Source organism: Colletotrichum chrysophilum (assembly GCF_026319265.1).
Source record: "Colletotrichum chrysophilum strain AFK26 chromosome Unknown scaffold_46, whole genome shotgun sequence".
In the NCBI taxonomy this organism is placed as follows: Eukaryota; Fungi; Ascomycota; class Sordariomycetes; order Glomerellales; family Glomerellaceae; genus Colletotrichum; species Colletotrichum chrysophilum.
In genome coordinates this window covers 130,263-151,739 of record NW_026517333.1, presented here as the reverse complement: position 1 = coordinate 151,739, position 21,477 = coordinate 130,263, and the positions used below count along the sequence as shown (strand labels likewise).

Below are 21,477 nucleotides of genomic sequence, written 5' to 3'. Positions count from 1 at the left end.
CCCGTTACGAAGCCTACCATGACGACTCCGATGACGAAGTAGAAGCCGAAGGCTCCGGCTCGCGGGACAGAGACGAGGATGTCGAGCAGGGTATCCTTTCACCCGCACCCAGAGGACGCCAAAATAGACCGGAGGGGTGGCTAAACATGCTCTCGAACTCGTTCGGCTCGTCATCTCGCTCCAGCCAACCACCCCAAGAGGACCGCAACAGGTAGCCCTCTCACCACAAACTCTACTCGTGAACATTTGCGATTTGGTATTTGACTCTTTTGCTGCACACATTGCGGGTCTCGAAAGCATGGCCGCGACTCATGGAGAAATGGGGGTATACGGCGTAATCAGGGTTGACGGCATTTCTGGGACACAGGTGTCACGTTTGGGCTGGGTTGCATTTGGAGAAGGAGCCGGGCGAAGCGGCCCTCCCCTCTGCCTCTGTGTTTCTCGTTTGGGTGTTTTGGGATGGGGGAAAACACACTACACTCGCTTGAATGCGCTGTTTTCTGTTCTTTTGGTTTTTGATTCACCTTGGTGTGTTGCTGCTGGCATGGGCAGAAGTGCCGGGAGGTAGTGTCTTATTATACCCGTTGTCTGTAGGAGAAGACGCACACATTTGTTGGAAAACGAAGTTGACCCGTCCGTGACTATGTTCTTGCAATGTTGTATTGGGCCTAGCTGCCCTGCTCAGCACGCCATGAGGCGTTATTTATTAATCGTATTTGACAGGCAAGACTGCGATCATCATCCAAGAGGAAACATGAGGAGTCTGATTCAGACAACGAGCTAACATGCTACTCTAGCCTCTCCGCAACCTGGAGCCGCGATGTCCGTCAACAGAATTCAGAATCACTTTCGGCCTGCATCATGTTTGCTCGCGCCCTCTGCTTCCTTTCTGCGTTTCTTCCTCCCGCTCAGACCACTTCTCCAGCTTTCCTTTCTCCACCGCTGTAACTTGTTCCGATTTTCAGAGGGTGATAGGGTCCAAAGGCGTCGTCGTCGAAGGTCTTGATCAGCCACTCCTCAAGCTCATCGTTGTCCTTGTCCATCCACTGGCAAGGGAACCATCCCTCGAGCGCACTCAGGTGGTACGCGTCTTTGAAGATGGTGTAGGGGTGCGGCGGGTGGGGGAAATCATCGTATTTCCTCTGTGGCTTCACTTGCAGTCGACCAACGAGTCGCGGTAATGGATCATCGCGACGCGGGCCCGGCCGTGCGCGGCCGGGGCGACGAGGATGTGGTCGGGGCTGATGGCCTCTTCTTGGTAGACCCCCGCGAAGAGCTGGTCGGGCGGGGGGCTGGCCTGGAAGAACATCGGGTCTTGGAACTTTGCGACGACGCGCTGGGGCATGGCGAAGGCGCGCGCGCCTTGCGTGACTTCGCAGAGGAACACCGCTGGGCCTGACCAGGGCCCGCCTGAGAGGAACTTCACCAGCTTGAGGGAGACCGAAGCTTGGGGCTCGGTTGGGTGTTCGGAGTAGTCCCTTTCGAAGGGAGGGGGCAGGCCGGCGGTTCTGCGCTGTTTCTCGGTCATGGAAGTGTACGGGGTCGGCCGGTGGTGGAGGGCGTGTTCGGAGCGCGATCGCGCCAGGAGCCAGTCATTGTAACCCCAGTCGGACGGGTTGACGTTCGCCGAGGTCGCGTAGGCGGCGTAGCCGTGCGGGTTGGCGGGCTTGTGGGGGACGAGGACGATGGAGGTCCCGGGCTTGTAGGCCTGTTGCCAGTCGGTTGGGATGTAGTCGTCCATGTACAGCTCGTCGGTCTCGATCTGTGGCGGCAGCGGGGTCGGGTCGTCGCGGTCGTCGGGGTTGTGGATTCGCGGGTCGATGGTGTCGGTTTCGGGGTCCCATGCCGAGAGAAGAGATTGCGTGAAAGGGTCGAGCGGGTCATCTTCATCATCCTCATCGTCTTCCTCATCATCATTAGACAGCTGGGGGAAATGGCGTCGCAGATCCTCTTCGTAGCGTTGACGATACTCTTCCATGCGCTTCTCATAGTCTGCGTCTTCATCCGACTGTTTGGAGGGTCGGTTTTCGCGACTTGATTCAGCTAGGTTCTCAGGCATCTCTTCTAGGGTCGTGGGCGGCAGGGGCTGCTCAGCTTCATCGCCGCCAGACGCAGATGCGGCGCTCATGATGGTCTCGCTGCTCACGCTACCCGCGTCAGCACTCGTTTCGTTCTCATCGCTCATCACGGCTCCGACGCTCATCACATTACCGCTGCGCTGGGCATGTTCGGGCAGCGGGCTGTGACAAGGATCCATGCTCGCAAAGGACAGTGGTGGTTGGGAGAATGTAGAAGTGTTGGTGATGTGCAGTGTGTCAGGTGGTTGGAGAGAAAGTGCGATGGCGCCCAGGAGGGAAGAACGGGAAGAAATGGAATCTGTAGATGGCGAGGCTGGTGAAGGAGAAAACTCTTGGGCTACCAAGGTGGTTTGCAAAGGTTTACTCATGAGCTGAAAACATAATCTGCGCGTTTGGTTATGAAAGAACGGGACGGCAAGAAAGAAGAGACCTTGGTGGTGAAAGCGAAAGCGGCTTGATTCGTGTGAATAATGAATTCTAGTCCAGTTGCTGCAGACGAACTGTTCTTTCCTTGAGCAAGACTACCTAAAACATATTCAGCTAGCTTGAACCGACGCCCACAACATTTTCTACACAATGTGAGGCATCGAGAAAAGTGAGGAAGAATGATAGAACTGCCTCCATATACGAAAAAGCGATGGCCTCCGTTTCGCAAAACCCGTACGGCAGTTCCCTTGACCGAGCATGCCACGCCATCATTTCCGCTCCTTATCAAGGGAAAGAGACGACCTGTCTTGACTATGTTACTGTACACCAATTTCTCGTAGACTCTGTGACCATGGCCACTGCCGTCTCCCTCTGTCATAGTCTGTCATCGCCTCTGTCGTCTCTGTCTTCGCCGTCGTTCCTCTGTTATTCGTCTGGGCCAGGGGCTATGCCTCGCGGCTAGATTAGGTACCTATGCAACAATTCTTGAACCACGTGAAATCGGGTGATGCAGGACACTACTCATTAGCCCCCCGAACGTCGAGGAATGCGTCATGCTGAGCAACGAATATCTTGATCATGCCGGTGTCAAAGAACCCATCACACAGTCACACTCGTTACAATAATCTCAAGTCGACGACCTTTGCGGGTAAGGTGGCTGGCTCCGAGTTGGTTGTGAAAATACCTGGGCCGCTGTGTGTCGTTGACTACTGTAAACCTACAAAAAGGTCGGGCAGATGTGAAGATTTCTCAGTGAGGGGTCCTCACTTAGATGAACGGCCGCAGCATGAATATTGGGGAAGAAAACGGAGGCAAACAGGAGCGACACCCCTCAGACGGGCTAACCCTACAAGCTGGCAATACCGGGCCTTCACTTTGACTCTTCTTCACCCAGCCGTCTGCCTTCACCTTCACGATCTTCCCCCTCTTCTCCATCTCCTCGAGAATGACACCATCGGGTATGATCTTGCTAGGCTGATACGGGCCCCATTTGTCATCATTAAAGGACTCGATGAGCCATATATCCATGTTGATTTCCTTCCATTTCGATGGAAACCAGCCAGTCAAAGCGCGCAATTTCTGACAGCTGAACTTGGTGAAAGGGTGGGGCGGGTGTTCATAGTCTTCGTACATCTTGAGAGGCTTCTTGTGCTTCGAGTCGATCAGCGAGTCTCGGTAATGGATGAGCGCGACTCGGGGCTGGTACTTCTTCTCTGTTGGCGCAATAAGTATATGCTCAGGCTCAATACGACGTTGCTCAACGCCTGCAAATAGCTGTTGGACGTAGCCGTCAAGAAAAATCTTCAGCACCTCCAAACGCGTCTTTTCATCCATCTGCAGCGTATGTGTGCCGTTACTCTACCATCTGGCTGGGGATGTGGGAGGCCGTAAGACGCCGGTGTCATTGACGGCACACATCGCTGACATGCTTATGCCCTGGATGTGCTCCATGACGAGAACGGGAACCTCACGTGTACCGCTCTCGCCGACAGTCGGGTTGATCTTGGGCACCTTCAGGATGTAGGCACCGTAGAACCTTGGGGCGAGGCGCTTGTCGCCAATATGAGGGCTTTTGTCGAGGAAGTCGAGTGTGGCGGCTTCGCAACAGACATGTATGTCGGCTCTTGAAGTCTCTCTCCAGGGTGTTCCGTCATTGTTGGTGTCGACGTTGTAGCCCAGGGGGTCGCAGATCTTCACAACAACGCACTCTGGAAAGCCCTCTAAGGGTTCCTCTACCTTGCAAACGAGCACCTGGGGACCGGGTGTCTCGCCACCCGCGAGCATATCTTGGATTTTGACGACGAGCTTCGTGGGCTCACTGCGTGGGGTCGTTGCGATCTTCCTGGTCGGTTTCCAATCGTAGACCTCTCGAGTCAACGAGCCTTCTTCCTGGGCGTAACACATGTTTTTGGTAACGATGGCGGGCTCAATGTCGTTGTTGTTAGGCCACGGATAGGCCTCGACACCATAGGGTTCGCATGGATCATAGGGTTGCATATAGAGAGTCTTTCCTGGGTTGTAAAACTCGAACTCAACGTCAATGTCGTCGTCAGTGCCAGAACCCAAGTCGTCGTCGTCGTCGTCGCCTGTGGTTTGCTCCAAACTTTCGAGTACTGCCGGAAGACGGCCTGCCTCGCTGAGGTGGTCATGTGCCTCCATGAGACACCCTCCTTCTCTTCTGCCACCCCAAGCCAGCTCTGGGTAGAAGTCTCGGTCCATCGGCAGGCCCGTCACGGGACGTGATGTGTCGTGGGATCCGGCTTCGGGAGCAGTTGCTGCTAGGCATTCTTCAACGCGGCGTGCATTCTCGGCAATGGCTGATTGCTGCTCCTCGGGAGGCGGCTCTGAGCGTTGGCCATGTGAAGGATGGTGCGGGCCCATGTCGACTGCATTTCTTGGTGTCGGTGTCGAAGAGGCCGATTCAGAGGTCCGTTAATTGTGCGCGGATGGCTGGGTCAACCTGTGAAGGAGGGCAAACTGGTTAGACTGCAGATTTTGGATGCGAATTACGCCTTAAGTACCTAAAAAGGGCCGATAGATCAAATTGCGGATGGTTTCCACGGGCTGACAAAAGTTTGGAATGAGGAAGAAGGAATGTCTGCAGCGAAGATGGCTTGGATGACCAATAAAGAGAGGGCTCGTATGCCTGGGGTGCGGCAGAGCATTTGACGGGCGCCTGCAGTTGCAAATGCGGACCCCAAGCAGCTTCAGACGAGAGACTGTGCTAGACTGGAACGGATAAAGCGCTCTTTCGCGTCATCGCATGGCCACCGTGCGGTCATCAAGGTGAACGAGGAGAGCATGTTCTTTCCTTCCTTCTTTTTTTTTACCTTGGGGGAGAAAATGCTTCCCCCCACTGCCTCTGGCCTTGCCTTTTAGACTCTTACAGCCCACCACATCTATTCTCATAATATAACGACGCAGAAAAGAAATTTCTGAACGGCAGCCGCTCGTGTAGGAAGTTGAATCAGCCTGGGCCACTATAGATGAGGTAGCCAGCGTTGATAAGGGGACTGAGGCTGATGCAACATGAATTTAGCAGAATTAAAAATGCCTACTTGCGTTTACTGAAGAAGCAGTTGATCCTAGCCTGCCTGTCTACCTCTAAGGATATTTTGTTTTCAAATGAAACATTCAACATAAAAGCTATAGTAAATACACATTCTAGCTCATGTTGCGCTTTCACTACCCTGCAGGCTTTAATTACCTAGCTGTTATTACAATTAGCCGGCTTAAAAAGAAGCTTGCATCCATAGTATGTTCTGATATTACTTGTAGCAATTTTATTATGCATGTCTCAACTCGGTCTCGGAGTTGAAGGCAGGAAACCCAAGAGGTGTCGTTGACGAGGCGTCATGTTATTGGTCAGATTGGGCGCGGTGGAGACGAACTCATGTGCCACCACGAAGGCTGCATCCAAGCAAAGTTTTCCCAGCAACCTATCTTATGACAGGCTACCTGTTGAATGGAACCATACACAAAAGTTTTGATAGATTAGCATGCGATTTGAGGGAAGATCTTCAAATACTTTGCCCATGCTAGTCTTTCTGTTCCGATGACGACGACTCAGAATCACAAGCACGGTGGCTGCAATGAAACAATGACACAGACGCAAAGACAGATGAGAAAGGGGCTCTTCGTCGACAACTTCATCGATGGCTTCAACGATGCGAATTACGACCAGGTGTATGCAATTGACAAGACTATCACACTGGCTAAGGTGTGCATAAGGAAAATTGAAAATAGTAAACGGGCGAAAGCTTCCCAAAAGGTTGAATACATCGGCAGGATGTAATACGTGCGCCCAAGAGGACTCAAAATTCACCTTGTGAAGTTTTGACAAAACATTTAAAATAAGAGAAAACTTCTGGAATTTGTGTGGTCTTTTTAGAACACCCGAAGAAGGAAAACATCAGGGTGCTTAATATTGACCATCCTATTTTAATTTACTGGCCGCCTACATAAATGAAGTCTCCTCTTTCGAAAATCAACAAGAATACCGCCGCACAAGCCCATCGAATCAGATTGATATTATTTTCACCCGCAGAAAGCTTTGACACGCTCTCCGTGTCTGGACAGGGACCTGTGCCTCTTTCTTCTGTCTGTATCTTCTAGCGGTGAGACTTTCCTTCTCTACGAACAACTCCATCGCAATATATGTCTATCGAAGGCCCCTGTCACAGTTCTCCAAAGGTGCTGCTGCCTTTCTGACTAACAGAGACAGAAGCTCCATTGCCTTAGGTCTGGCAGTCAGATAGCTCGACTCGACCCCGCGACTCCCTCTCAGAGCCCGCACGAACCACAAAGCCGAGTCTGAATCCATAAACCCCCCAAAGTTGAAGAGCCAACCGCGCCTCAAGCAAGACTACTTGCAAATGCCTCCCGCAACCGAATTTGACGCTGACACTTTCGATACTTGCAGAGGTTTCTCCGACGTCTCTATCTCGTTTCGGCCGCCACCGACCTGTATCACGTTGACCATAACACGAGACATCGTGGTCTAAGACCAAAATGGAATCTCGTGACTCAGAAGATGAAATTGGCCGCATGGACGGAGAAAACGTCTCGACTGACCAAGAAGTATCGCTCGCAACCAGTAAGCCAGCAAGCACATCCCGGGACATGGCACGCTTGACGCAAGATATGGCTTGCTTGACGCAAGATATGGCACGCCTGACGCAAGACATGACACGAGTCCGGGTCCATGACGGACAGGAAGAAATGGAAACACAGGAAAACGCCCGATTAACGGCTACACGGCTTCGCCAAAGTCCCAAGCCTGCAACGAGATCGAAAAGTTTTGACGAGACCTTTGAGGATGCCACGGACCAATATAGACAACACGACATCGATATTCTGGCCGCCTTCACCACGCCATCTGGAGTCCACATCCCGCCCAATGTTCGTGTTGCTCCTGGTGTCAAAATTCCGCCTGGCAGCAAGTTTCCAACCGATATTCCCATTGTGTTCCCGGCTGGTACGACCCTCCCTCAGGATATACCGATTGGACTGGCGGAAGACTGTCTTCGTGGGTTGAATTTAAACCTTTCTTCTTGGGCACCCGCCCCAGCTGTGCCCACCACAGACTTTGCCGGAGAAGACCAAAACACCGAGACCGACAAGCCTTCCGTGACGCTTTCTCAAACGCCCCCCAATACCAAGCCTGAGGGGGCCCGGAATTGCATCCACACTTGCAATGACGATGCCACTACCGTCAAGCAAGACTACTTGCAATATGAACCCGGAGAGCAGCTGTGCCTCAGCCCTCATGAGCCACCCGAGCCCTATGGCATCTCCGGTTACCCGAATCCTGACAACATGTCCAGCAATGACAAGATGCTATCGGAGGAAGAAGAGCATATGAGTCGGACAGAACTGGTATTTCGCTACAGCCCCTACGTACCCTTGGCGAAAAGAAAGAACGAATTTTCCATCCTCTTGCCGACGGACTCAACCCACAGCGACAGCAACAAGGGCATGAAGAAGAGCGCCCCGAAGTCCGACAAGCAAGCCGAAGATTTCCAAGTAATAGTGGAAGTTGTCAGACTCATCTGCGGTGGTTCGGAGGGAGGTTGTCAGGTTCTTCTTTGCAAGTCAACGAAGGTTCCCCAGAGGGAAATATGGACAATGAGCCCCAAGAACATTGACGAACCATCCTTATATGGAGAGTCCTTGAATATTGAAGACCTTGTCGTCGTCAAGGTCTTCGACCCATTGTTTTACGGCGATGTTTCGAACACAAACAAGGGTCCTTGGAAAGCCACAATCATTGCAGATGGCGATCTCAGTCGCGAGAATGCCTCGTATCAACACCTCTGGAAGGCAGGAAGAACCGGGTCTCCGCACCTCGCACCGCAGTATCATGGCTCTTGGACTCTTCCACTCACAACCGCTTATCCAAAGTTCAAGGGTCAGACTCGCCGAGTTGGAGCAATCATGATCGAGTACATTCAAGGCAAGAGCATCGAAGACTTATGTGATCGCAACGAGCGCTATCACTTGGTGCCACCAACAGGTCCCACATATCTTGACTTCGAGGAGACCAAACAGCTTGACTTGACCCGGGAGGTTCGCCTTAAGACCTTAAAGAATTTCATGAAGCACACTGTTCATCAACTTCACGCAGGGGTAGAGCACTGGTGGCCAGAGCCGGAGAACATCCTCATCTCGACAGATGAACAAGGCAAACCGCGAGTCGTCTTGGTTGATTATGTCAGTTCAATGATCGATTCAAAGCGGAAGGTGCCTTATGAACTATTCAAGGATTACATCAAGCCTCCTCATCCGTATGGGCAGTTCTCCATTGAGAAACTCACTCACTTTGCCGGCTGGTTTCCTCCCGGCTGGCGGAGTGAGCATCTCGACACCTGGGTTCTCCGAAGGTTTCATTCGCTGGAGAACTGCGATTACACAAACCCGTGGACCCACGAGAGGGGAACTATGTACGAGCCGGATTCAGACAGTGAAACGGACTATGCTGGACCGTCGAAGCAACAGTCGGACAATCTGCTCGAGGTTCCTCTTGGAAAAGCCAAGTAATTATTAGCAAACATCCGCAACGTGTCGTGTACGTCCAGGATTTATCTGGACAAGGACACCAAAGGTGGGTCTGGCGTTAGCGGCGGGGCAATGAACTGAGGCAAGAGGCTTGGCTAGTCATCATGATCGGTGTGTCATAGAGACTATCTATTTGTATATTACCCGTTGAATGTCCGCTTTTTGGACTGATTTCGGAATTTTCTCAAATAAAATTTTATCTCCACACGCGCTAACAGTGCGAACGATCTGCTGATACTTTGAGATCCAAATGTACCAGTTGCCATTGGAGTGATCCGCTCGAACCAGAGAACCTCTCCAGACCGCTTACACGCATCCCCTTTGATACTAGAAGCCCCGATGACCAGAGGAGCATTTGGAACGGCAAAATAAAACACGCTCCCAAGTGGAGGTACATCAATGGCATCAGCGCATGTTTGGGCGCAGGATAGAAAAGCTCACTGGGTAGACGCATAACAAGATATTGGTTGGAGTTGATCGGTGGCAATGACCATCGGCCGCGCGAAAAATGGATGATCCAACGGAAAGCAAAGAGTACTTAGTTAAAGGAAGGACAGAACTGCAACACGGCAAGACAGATGGAAGGCAGCAACGACAATGGAAGTCTCGAGGAAGGTGCCAGTCAGGCCGTCTCAAGGCAAGAAGGTTTGAAGTAGATCCCAAAGGAAAGAACGAGTGACATGTTGAGAGAGCCCAGCTCCTCCCGTCTTCCTTCTCTGCCAATTACACGTATTTCCACTAGCGATTGAAAAGTCAGAAAATATGTAGCATTCCTTCTCTCCTCTGAATCTTATCACGTCAATCAATCCAACTTCCTCACCTGTCCCAGAAGTGTCAGCTTATCCATACCACTCAAAGGAAATTTATCCGTCTTACTCCTTGTCCGTCTTCCTCTCTGCACTAATCGATCTTTGACTAACCATTGTGGAAGCACACCTTCTCGGCGCGTCTTGACAACGTAACTCTGTACATCTACATCGATTTCTACCACAAAATGCTAGGAGTGGACTTCATTAGTTCACTTTACCAGACATCTGACAAGTTTTTATCCGACCCTGGATGATGTTGTTTTCGCACTATTCAATGTCAGGTCTCTCGAGGAAGTTATCACTATTGAAGGCAGATTCGATCCATTCATCCCACTCTGATCTGGTTTCCAGCCACTGGTAAGGGAACCAACCAGCAAGTCGAAATAGCTTTTCGGGACTGAATGGAGTCTTTGGATGAGGCGGCTTTGAATAGTGCTGATAAAAGTCCCGTGGTTCCTTACGCTTCGAGTCGACGACGCTTTCGCAATAGTCTATGAGACTGACTCGGAGAACCGGCTGGCTCCCGGGCGTGCCTTCCGCAAAAGAGATGAGTATATGTTCAGGTCGTATTGCTTGCACCTCGACTCCAGCTTTCATCTGGGCGGCTACGCCTCCTAGAAGCTTCTCAAGAACCGATAGACGCACATTTTCGTCAAGCCTTACGCTGCGCTTGCCGAACCTGATCGTCTTCCAAGTAATTGGAACCAGAGACTCGTCTTCGTTCTCATCGCATAGCTCCTTCAAGGTTTTGGCGTGGTCGATAGCTTCCATGAGGATCAGTCCAATGCGTCGGTTGCGATGTCTCAATGCTGGTTGGGTCGAAGATACTTTAGTGGTGTAAGCGCCGTAATACTTGGGAGCAAGGTGCGCCTCTCCGTGGCACCCTTTGGTTCTGAGCATGTCGTACGCCCCAGCTTCTCGGCAGAGTTCCATGTCGGCTCTCGCAGTCTCCTTCCAGGGGCCGGCTCCAGCGGGGTAGTCCCAAGGATAGAACAAGGGATCGAATATCTTGGCGACAACGAGGTTCGGAAGATCTTTGCCGGACTTTACCTTGCAGAGAAGTACGACAGGGCCATCAATAGGTGAGCCTGACAGAATTTCCTCAATCAAAAGGACCGCCTTCTCATGAATGTTGCCTGGGATACCTTTGGAAGGCTGGGATTTGCGGTCGAAGACGGCTTCGGTTCGAGAACGGATATCACTCTCGTCCCAGAAAAGATCTTCATCTTCCTTGTCCGAAGGGTACTCGTAGAAGGATGTTCCGTAAGGATTGCCGGGGTAGTGCGTGGAGATTGTGAGAGACTTTCCCGGCTCGAAAAGGTCGAAGAAGTCGGCCTCGATGTTGTCGTCGGTGGTGGGGAGAGGTTGGGAAGATTCCCGGTTGCTGTCCTTGCCAGCGCTGGCAGCCCTTTTCTCTTGTTCTCTCTTCCTCCCGGCTGCTTCATTCTCCTTATCTCTTTCAAGAGTCCTCTTACTTGCCTCCATTGCTCTTCTGCGGGACTCCAATGCTTCTTCCAAACGCTCGGGTGACATTTTGCCCCAGTACCACACCGCTGGGTCGGCATCGCGCCCAACACGAGGCTTTCGGGGGTGCTTCAAGTCGTAGAGTTCATCTATCTCTTGCGCTGTGAGGTCAGAACGGCGGCGTCGCAGAAGAGCCGCCTTACGAGCTTCGGGTTTGTCTGACATCTTATATTTGTCTGCGCGCGCGCTTGTGTTGGTTCTGGTATAGTCGAGTCGTTGAAGAATCGTGAGCGAAAAGATCAATATAAGACAAGTATTTGGGAACTCCAGTACCTTTTAAGGATATTCATTAGGCAAGTTTCCGAATGAAAAAGGTCTTCTGAGAGTTGTGACCGTTCGCAAAGCAGCCTATGAATTAACAGCAGGGTGATGTGAGACGTGTCATGAGAGAAGCCTATGATCCACGTTGATCGGATCGAAGATGAATTCATATCTCACACCTTGGTATCTCCTGGTTGAATTTGCTTTGTTTACATCCCGTGCCCAAGCCCACACTTATAATCAGACGCGGACTCATCAGGGTGGGTGGGATACCTTTCGCTCGCCCATCTATGCTTCCCTTGCTGTTGTCTATTATCCATCTTTCCTATCCATCTTTCCGAACATAATTCCTAGAGATTCCTGCGAGACTGCCCATGATACGCATTTCGCGCTATACTGAGGCGACTAAAAGCATCTCACTGAGAAGCAGACTTCGAAAAGCTGAGGCTTATCCGCTGAGTTTTGCTATCCGGGCGGATAATTATCTATGTTAGGTCTACATGTAATAGTCTATTTTATAACAATTAAATTTTAATGCTATCGTCGCTATTTCTATCCCTCTCTATGTTTATACTATAATCATCGTTATTGTCGCCGTCGTTGTCGTTGTCATCGTCCTTATCGTCGATCGTCCCTATCGTTGTATCTTCAGTGCCCGCCCGGATTGCAAAAATCTATCCGCTGGCAAAGAGATCTCCTCCTGAAACTGAGCCTTGCTCTCCCCTTGTCTTGACTAGGTAGCTACCGTACTTATTGGCAGGTCGCACAGGAAAGTTACGATCGAGCTGCACTTTGACGATACTCTTCTGAATCTGCTCTGCCTCGTCTAGATAGAGCCCACATAGCTGGCCCTACCGCGGCTTCACCAGCCGGCCATGCGATAAGAAGCCGAGGAACATGGAATAGACTCCATCTGTATGCACAATCAGGGGTCTCCCAGGGGGTCAATCTTCTTTCTTCCCTTCTAACTTTTTTCTTCGCAGTTTGCCGCCTGGAGGCGCACCTTGTTGACTGCCGTATGACTCTCACGGGGAAATATTCGAGGTCCAGGATGGCTCACAGAGACTCTATGAGAGGTCCCCTTTACTCCCAGGGGGTCAAGGGAGCTGCGCACAGTGGAAGGGAAGGATGATCCCAACACCACACTAATTACAACTCTGATTATTGCGTATTGTCTGATGAATTGAGGGCATTAATTACTGACGTCACTGGTGCTCTCCGTATATGAGGTAAGATTCTCAAACTATCTTAAGGGGGTAATGAACACATGCTTCTCCACCTTGTGACATGGTATGCACATCGGACAAGAGCTCAGAACTTCAGGACCTCCGAAGGGTTGTACCACACTGCTGCCACCACTATTATTCCTACTAACATCACAAACGGCCTAGGCTCCAAACCGAATGTGACATTTAAGCTGCCGCAACCTTAAAGCCACCAGGCATGAGGTCAGTGAAGACCCTACCAGGGTCGTACTTGGCCCTGATCTCCTTCAGACGATCAAGGTTGCCATCTGGGTAGTTTTCAAACACGGGCTGGCCGATGTCTGCTTCGTTCAAGTAGTAAAACGGATACAGCACACCCATTGGCTCCAAGCGCTCCCTGACTTTGGTGTTGAACTCGCTGATGAATTTGTCGACCACTTCGTCATCAGCTTCGTTTGTCCAGCTATAGGTTTGTTCGATCCAGCATGAAGGCGACTCGTCAATTCCTTGGATTGCACCTGGCCGGGCATTGGTTGCCGCGAGAAGTGCCGAAGTGATGGGGTTGAAAGCAAGGCCGATGATTCCTCCTTCGGTGTTGCTGAATGTCGACTTTGCAAGCTCAAAATACATGTCGTGAGCAATCAGCATGGCTTCTTTGTTGGCGTAGATTGGGAGCAAGTGGAATCGTTGTCTTGATCCATAGGAGCGACCGCCTTTTTGAAAGGCTGGCAACACTGCCTGGTGATACTTCCCCATCGGAAATGACAAGAGCGACTTCGAGCTATTGTCCGGAGTCAGGATATTGCCGAGGAAATCTCCCAGAATCGTCGGCGAGGTGGAGTTTCCGTTGTAGAACAATGTCGCCGAATACGTTGGCCCGTCAGTGCCGCTGACATAAGTGATGACAGGCACGACGGCAGCCTTGGGATCCTCGTGCCCATTGGCAGCAAAGTTGTAAACACCCTCGATAAACTCCTGCTTAACTTCCTCTCCACCATAAGATGGTGAAGCGAGCATGACGGATGGAGAATGATGCGTTTGGAGATCGAAGCGAGTGATGAGACAAAATGAGTTGCCACCACCTTGAAGCGCCCAGAACAGATCGGCGTACTCGTTCGTGGGAGTGGCTTCCACGACGGCTCCATCAGCCAAGACACACCATTTTCATGTCAATTCCTTGACTCCTATGCGTCTTTCAAGAAGTGACATCGCGTTTGACGTACCTCATACGCTTTTACGTTGCCATTCGTCGATGCGAGACCGTATTCGTAGCTGAAGAAAGAAACACCTCCACCCAGCAAAAGACCAGAGACACCAATGGGGCTGCCACGTCCACCGAGAACAGTGACTCCAGTCCCGTCAAGTGCGGTGTATACATCAGTCCACCGCAGGTCTGGGCCGACGGACACCGTATTCTTGTCCTCGGAAATGGTGAGGGTTTTCATGTTCACGCTCGATATCAGAATGCCGTTCGTGTCAATGCTGCTAACATTCGAAATGGGCATGTGGCCACCTCCGCGCATGGCGAACTGCACTTCCTGTTCAACAATGCATCTCAGGCCAGAAGACAGTTGATTTGCGTCCGTGGGAGCAAAGATACACGCTGGACCGAGCCAAGACCTCGCGGACCATGGCACTACGAGCGACAGCCGTAAGCAGGATGAAGAGATGGTATCTGAGTAGAGCGTCTAACCTTGGGTTTCCTCCATATAAACTTCATCATCCGCGAGAATAGTTGAGTTGGCAAAGGCGCTCTTCAGGTTTTGGCACGCCCTGCCCGCCTTGTCGGTTTGCGGACCTTCTGAGACGGCAGCCGCCATCGCGGCGCTGGCCACCAAGAAGCAAAGAAGCTGCATCGCGTGAGAAATATGATCAATTATGATGTTTCAGACAGATTTTTGAAATGTGAGATCTGGAAAGGAAGATTGACAGTCCAAGCAAAGAGGTCTTCAGTTTAATTAATAGTTCAATAGTTTTGTCGGGAGCCCGATTGTCCCGCCGGGACACCATTAGTCCGCCCAAGTAGGATCTTTGCCACCCCAGAATTCGAGATTTCAAGTAGCTTGCAATACCAAGAAATTCAATTTACTGGACCTCGATCTTTGTGGATCATCTGATGCGGTCAATAGGCGGCGATATCAACCGTCGAGGGTTGTGTCAGTCCACCAAGAGATACCCGCAGGCGTCAATGACCGCTTATGCAAGAGTCTTACTATCCGGGCGGATACTTCAAACTAACCAGGCGGACAACTGTCATATTAGGTCTAAAAGTTCATTTCATAACAGTAATTTTGTTATTCGTATTATTCCTATCGTCCCTTTCGTTCCTGTCGTCCCTATTATCGCACGTCTATGCCTAATACCCAACCGGACAGCAAAATGTTCTGAAGACCATTCTCTGATTGCCTTGTAATTGCGCCTGAATCATCCACTGCGCCCTATTGATGCGGACGTTGTTGGATGTGAAGTGAATGACGAAAGCGAATACGATGGGATGGATCCAATGGATCAATGCCGAAAAAGCGCTAGTGTACGAGGAACGACAGAACAGTAGCACCCGTGAGAACCCACCGCACATCACGGTGGCATGGATCAGCCTTGGCACGGGGCCGCGCTGTCGTAAACGACAACACGCGTTTTCAGTTGGGGGTTGAAAGTTCATCACCGGAACTCCAAATGTACCAAGCCCGACTAGGCATTTTCAATTGCCCTTGTTGATAATGACTCTGAATTCTTGTGCTGCGATTTCTTCTTCATGCTGTTTCTATTGGCGTGTAATTTAAACTTGAAGATTTAAAAACTGTCATGAAAAACAAATGGTCTTGCTCTCGTTTCTCAGGTACTGAGGGAATTTCAAAGCCGCCCTTTTCCCCTCTCCTACGATGAAAGAAGCACCATCAACAGCCGACATACCGAACTGGCCAGCCACGAGACTTGTACTGAAAGGTTTCGTCCCCGTTGTCCTCGTCGTCCTCACCATGACTGTCTCTACTAGTAGAATTGTGGTATTATGCTCAACATTGCGAAGACATAAATGAGCTGCGCAGACAAATTACATTTAGATGGACTTCTCAAAAGATTGTAGTGTCAGGCGCGCGCTCCTTTTGCTGAGTGACTTTGATCGTCTTGCACTCTTTTCCCGCGATGGGCTAAAATACGCTTCTCGGTCCCGAATAACTTCGTTTTACCCGAGACAGAGTGTCAGTGACACTTTTGATCCTTCGGATGGGCATTCTTGGGCAGATGTGTAGTCACCATCTGAATCCTTTGATCTGGCGACCCCTGTAAGTGATGTCGGCGTGACGCTGTGCCACAGTGGCAAGGCACATTTGCAAGGAAGGACTACCGGCCCCCCTAAGGCAATATTGGCGGGGTAGATGATGGTGATCCATACATGTAAACGAAGTGGGGGCCGTGAAACCAGTGCAGTACGCTTGTCAAGTTTGGTGCAGCCAGTTTCTTCCGTGTTCCTGTTGAGAGCAGGTCTTAGAATAGGTTACATTGCACGCAAATGCCCTAGCGCTAGTCGTCCATACCATGCCACCATGATCGGGACCGAAAATGTAGGATTGATCCGTGAGAAGGAATGTTCCATTTGACACCAGCTGTGATGTTGATCGCCAGTAAAAAGTGAGTGCTCGAGAGGGATGCAGAGACTAGCTAATTGCCCCAGCCACTGTGGATGAGACTGTGCCACTAAGCAGCAGGAGATTGTTACTTGCTCCCACAAATCAGGTCTCAAGCTACCGCAACTACCAGTTGTTGATTCTATCTCAAGTTTGATCGTTCCTAGTGAGTTATGGATGTTGGTAGGCATGAGATTCGGGCGATCAAGGGAAGCAAGCAGCTGAAATGTCCACGAAGAAAACTATATAAAGGACTCCATTCGCACGTCTTCAAAACCTTTACCTACACTTCGATCATCAAGTCACAATCTCATACTATTTACATAAAGAGCCAACATCTTCTCCATACCAACATTCACGTTCAACCCATTCAACCCAAAATGAAGTTCAACTCCATCATCACTACTGTCGCCACTGCCGCAGCCTTTTGGGCTTCCATGGCCGAGACCAAATGCATCCAGGGACCCAAGCGTGCCGGAAATTCCTGCATCCCTGACAACAAAGGCTTGCTTACTTGCGGCCTAGGAAATGATGGCAACGTCGTAAGTCATGCCTTTAACCCGCTCATCAATAATTTCTCACAGATTTATTTCCCGGTGAAACGAAGCATTGGCTAATTATGAACTGTGCTAGCTTATTTGCAACGACCAGCTGAAGTGGAAGGTTCACAAGAACTGCCCCTCTGGAGGTTGCTTTGGCTGCGAATGCAGGAACTAAAGATTATGAGTAGAGTTGACTACTCGTCCTGATCATAGCTATAACAGGAAACAAGACTGAGAAGTATACATTCGTTCCCAATTCTCACCTAATTGAGCGTGTCATGGCTCTTCTCTGTCGGTAACATACTACTAGTGCAGGTGATAGCCGGCAATGCAATGACTGCACGTCAAGTTGACTGAGACGCGTGAAGATTGAACGGCCACGACTAGGATAGCATGAATATGGACTGTAAAATACATGGCCTCTTATTACAGGCTATCATGTTTCGTACAGCTTGGGCACCGTTGATCGGCGCAGCTAATATATGTTGATGATGTTTTGGCCTCAGCAGTGAAACAGCAACGTCACTTGTTACAAAAGTCGCGTCATGCCCCACTGGCTCCGAGCCTTATACTCAGATGATCGAAGCCGACTACCAGTATGCAGTAGCGAAGATCGTCTTCTATGGACTCGACAAGAGTTTTACTAGCCGAGCAGTGTTTACATACACGCGTGTAATCCGTATCCTGTGCTAAAGCGGCCATGTTTCCCATGTGCTCGCTTTTGTCGTCGTTTTTGTCGTCGTTCTTATCATCGACATCGCCATTTACTATCGTATTCTATAATCGTAATATATTCTTGTCCTTAATGTCCTTAAAGAAATACTAGGTATACTGGGATGGAAGTATGAAGTGTACCGCGATTAAAGTAAAAGCATGTACTGCCTGGATGGCTAACTACACTACCCGGCTAGCAAAAGCCTTCTACAAATCTAACCAAATGAAATTTCATGATCCTGTTGATTGGTGACTCAGCCGTTGAGGAAGCAGCAGGTCGGAATTTTCACAGATGGAGGAGTACCATGTCCTATTCTCCATGACGAAAACTTTGGGATGCAGAATCAGCTAAGTGAAGCATGGTAGTATGATTCAACCTCTGATCAATTTTTCATGTATATTGAGCCGGTCTTCGCTCTACCGCCCTCCTCATTTCTGATACATGAGTGCATCTCTGTGAGCTTGGCCAAACCACATTGAATCCCACTGCGTGCGGCTCTCATGCTCCTCTACCACCTTGCCACTCTCATACTTTTTGAACCTCAGAGTGCCAGCAAAGCGCAAATACCACCCATCACCCATCTTCTGTCGCGAGGTAAACTCGTCCTTGACATATTCAAGCGTGTAGACCAGTCCGTTATCACGGTACTCGAAATGCAGCCTACCAGCAACGGAGCGGCCAGTTTGCTCGTCAATCCCGACGTCCGTCGCCGTGAACACCACTTTTCCCGCGTCTTCGGCCGCGATAGTATCGTTCTTTTGGATCATGAAGGAAATCCCCATCGCATACGCAAGTTTGTCGGAACTGATCGTCGCGGAAGAGATGACGGTATACGGTCCCACAGTGCCCCGTCCCCAGTACCAATGGTTGATAACCTTTGCCAGCGACACGTTGCCCCAGTTCCTGTCATGGTACCCGTCGCCCTCTGCCGTCACCGGCTCTTCGCCGTCGATTCGGTATGTCGCAGTGACCTTGCCTTGAGGAACCGCAACCAGCCAGGCAAAGTACTCGTCTTCGTCGTAGTACACGTGTCCGGTCCCGGGCCGCCAGGGTGAAGTCGTGCTGATAAGCTGTACGTCAATGGTCAAGTCATCGACGACGACGTGAATTTGAAATGCGTTCAAATCGCTGCCGCGAAAGAAGTTGATCTGACCGTCTTTCTCCCCGTTTACTGTGACGTTACATTCTTCCCTGCTCGCATTGAAGCTACTCGCGGGGTAGGTCTTGGTGATGGCCCACGAGCGTCCGTCGGGTGTGTCGAGCTGTACTTGGATTTTGGGGTCCAAGCCGGTATTGGGGCTCGCAAAGAGTTTGGTGTGGAAGACGACCATCAGCTTTGCGCCGTTGGTCAAGTGGGAGTCAAAATACCACCATTCGAACACGCCCGACTTTGACGGGTCGGTTCGCAGACCATGTTCCCACTTTTCGATTTTTGTTGGTGAAAGACGCAGCTTTTGATACTGCTCTTGGAGAACGTTCGAAATTCGGGTCATTTTATTTGATGTTTGCGTGTTCAAAAAACAGCTATGGTGACTCGGTGATTGACGTCTGGAGGTGAATGGCCAATATCGTTTTGTTCCCAATCGGTATGGGCAACAATGTAACAATGTTATAAACAAGGTCAAGAAAAGGCAAGGCGGGTTTTCGGGAGATGAGGTGTCCGTTTCATCCTGGCTTGTAGCCAAGGAGTTAGGAACGAGTTGAACCTTAATACCGTCGATTGTGCTGTTCAGTCTGCTGGGATGTGGACTGGCTACTGCGGGCTGAATAATAATCACAATATTTTCACGGAGTCGGCACGCTGCCGAACCATACGCACCATTGGTATCAACACCATCAATTGATATCATTGGGAACAGTTCTTCGTGAGTATCCTTGGTCAAGCAGTCGCATACGGTGAGCGCGGGAGCCCACCGAACCCATCGGAACCCACCGGAACCCACCCGGACCTCCTCTGTCGGAGTTCGTCCGATCTCCCTTCCACTCCCGCCCCGTCCCAATCAAGTCACAACCAGATCGTACGCCAGAGTTTCCGTGCAAACGGCTTCCCGAATCTTATGGAGCCTAAATCGTCCCATCAGACCATGCACATCATCGATCTCGTCGGGGGTATTCCTTACTTGAGGTGCGCGGGATGGCCCGCGTATGCCAGCACCTGTTCCTCGGTGTCCATCACCGTCATCAACGCCATATCGAAGCCCTGCGCGCGGTGCGCCGTGCTTGCAAGCGGCGGGCCCAGGGCGAAGGACCTGAGGCCCGGGACGACACCGACCATTGCGTCGCCCGCGGCGCGCATCTCCGAGATTTGGGATGAGTCGGTGTTGGGGTTGAGCTTGAACAGGACTGTGACAGGGTAAGTCAGCAGTATTCAGGGACAAGTGGCGTGTGGTAGATACCAATGTGATAGATTGGCATTTTGGCGATTTTTGAGTTGTTTTGATTTGCGTTGCAATGTTGGAAGAGTCTTGAGAAGGGTCTTAATAGCGGCGCATCGAGTGGTGCATCCCCGGTCTAAGTAAGGCCGGGGCCGGCCCCGCCCCGAGGCGTCGGACATATCTTTGCCCGCCGGCACTTCACTGGCAGCGAAGCTCAACTCAATTTTGATGCTTTTGTTGATTGATATCAGTCAAATGGCTGTTTTGGCTACAAGTGGCATCAAAGGGCTCGCATACGTAAACATGTTCGTGGAAAGTCTCCAACTTTTAGAAATGTCCAAGTGACTGACGCAACCACGCCACCCGATCTCCCGTCCCATCCGACGACGTGAGTGAGTTGAACTTCGGCCGAAGGCTCTTTATAGAACAGACACCAACAAACAACTCAGGTACTTGCTTGTTTTCAAAGCCGTCCAGACGCCCAAATACCAAACTGAATCCCGCGGTCGTTTTTCTGCGCGTAGAAATGCTCTCATACCATCCATCGTCGAAACAGCATGGGCCAAGAGGAGATTTAATGTGACGCAATGTTAGCCCCCCACGATCAGAATAAAGAATTGTGAACTACACACGATGCATTGTTTCCGATCTTGGTAAGAAGACCATGAGATGCAGTTAGAAGCGCCCGCAGCATTGCAGTACAACTTTTCTCTGCCGAGGGTGACGCCGTAGGCGGCACCGTTGCAGACCTCGTCGCATGTCTTGCCGTTGCCGTGCGCTACGCAGCAATGGCTGCCATCAGAGTACTGGCACTGGCAGTAGCCGCATGCATGCGCCGTGGCGACAGCGACGGCGAGGAAAGAAACGACGGAAGTGATCTTCATCTTCGCATGAATTAAACGGGTTGAGATTGAGTTGCGCAGTTGTAAAAGTGTGTTCTATTATTCGAGCTCAACTTCTGAAAGGTGATACGATCGTTTATAATAACCAGCGTGATGCGTAGCGTGAAGGCATTTGCTTATGGGAACGAGCTGCTCGGGTTGGCCATGAGTGACTGACTCAGCGCAACACGAGAAGGTAACAGGATCCCTCCCCATTCTTCTTCTTCGAACTGCGAAGATTTGAAATGCTGTCGATTAGGGATAAGCTCCAGCGTGCAGCAATAAGCCTCGCTGCCTAAGTCAACGACTGTGGTCTAAGAGAGTTCAGCTAATCCAGTGAAGACTTTTTTCCTCACTCGCCATCTATTCCATCAAATGGCTACCAGTGGCATAACCCGACGCCCTCGTATGTTCTTTTTGCCAGACCAGTTGAGCAACTTGTTCAGTATGGGTTGATCTTCATTGGTCAGGCAGTTC

General features: G+C 50.8%; 8 protein-coding genes across 8 annotated transcripts; 2 read left to right on the top strand and 6 right to left on the bottom strand.

Moving 5' to 3' along the window:
* Positions 1-908: 908 nt before the first annotated feature.
* On the bottom strand, positions 909-2,257 carry COL26b_006322 (uncharacterized protein; the record flags this gene model as incomplete). Its single annotated transcript, XM_053179145.1, is given in 2 exon segments — positions 909-1,140; positions 1,155-2,257. The coding sequence occupies 2 exon segments, from the start codon at positions 2,255-2,257 to the stop codon at positions 909-911; spliced, it is 1,335 nt and encodes a 444-aa protein (XP_053036902.1).
* A 1,088-nt stretch (positions 2,258-3,345) lies between these two features.
* On the bottom strand, positions 3,346-4,886 carry COL26b_006321 (uncharacterized protein; the record flags this gene model as incomplete). The annotated part of the gene is given in 3 exon segments (XM_053179144.1): positions 3,346-3,351; positions 3,369-3,863; positions 3,915-4,886. 3 exon segments carry the CDS (start codon positions 4,884-4,886, stop codon positions 3,346-3,348), a joined length of 1,473 nt encoding a protein of 490 aa, XP_053036901.1.
* A 2,304-nt stretch (positions 4,887-7,190) lies between these two features.
* Positions 7,191-9,044, top strand: COL26b_006320 (uncharacterized protein; the record flags this gene model as incomplete). Its single annotated transcript, XM_053179143.1, has 2 exons — positions 7,191-7,482; positions 7,591-9,044. The coding sequence occupies 2 exons, from the start codon at positions 7,191-7,193 to the stop codon at positions 9,042-9,044; spliced, it is 1,746 nt and encodes a 581-aa protein (XP_053036900.1).
* A 1,094-nt stretch (positions 9,045-10,138) lies between these two features.
* Positions 10,139-11,560, bottom strand: COL26b_006319 (uncharacterized protein; the record flags this gene model as incomplete). The annotated part of the gene is made up of 1 exon (XM_053179142.1): positions 10,139-11,560. The coding sequence occupies one exon, from the start codon at positions 11,558-11,560 to the stop codon at positions 10,139-10,141; it is 1,422 nt and encodes a 473-aa protein (XP_053036899.1).
* A 1,508-nt stretch (positions 11,561-13,068) lies between these two features.
* COL26b_006318 (uncharacterized protein) lies at positions 13,069-13,878 on the bottom strand (the record flags this gene model as incomplete). The annotated part of the gene is made up of 1 exon (XM_053179141.1): positions 13,069-13,878. One exon carries the CDS (start codon positions 13,876-13,878, stop codon positions 13,069-13,071), a length of 810 nt encoding a protein of 269 aa, XP_053036898.1.
* A 2,989-nt stretch (positions 13,879-16,867) lies between these two features.
* Positions 16,868-17,104, top strand: COL26b_006317 (uncharacterized protein; the record flags this gene model as incomplete). Its single annotated transcript, XM_053179140.1, has 2 exons — positions 16,868-17,029; positions 17,072-17,104. 2 exons carry the CDS (start codon positions 16,868-16,870, stop codon positions 17,102-17,104), a joined length of 195 nt encoding a protein of 64 aa, XP_053036897.1.
* Positions 17,105-18,172: 1,068 nt separating this feature from the next.
* COL26b_006316 (uncharacterized protein) lies at positions 18,173-19,237 on the bottom strand (the record flags this gene model as incomplete). The annotated part of the gene is made up of 1 exon (XM_053179139.1): positions 18,173-19,237. The coding sequence occupies one exon, from the start codon at positions 19,235-19,237 to the stop codon at positions 18,173-18,175; it is 1,065 nt and encodes a 354-aa protein (XP_053036896.1).
* Positions 19,238-19,860: 623 nt separating this feature from the next.
* Positions 19,861-20,159, bottom strand: COL26b_006315 (uncharacterized protein; the record flags this gene model as incomplete). Its single annotated transcript, XM_053179138.1, has 2 exons — positions 19,861-20,087; positions 20,141-20,159. The coding sequence occupies 2 exons, from the start codon at positions 20,157-20,159 to the stop codon at positions 19,861-19,863; spliced, it is 246 nt and encodes an 81-aa protein (XP_053036895.1).
* Between the last annotated feature and the right edge of the window lie 1,318 nt (positions 20,160-21,477).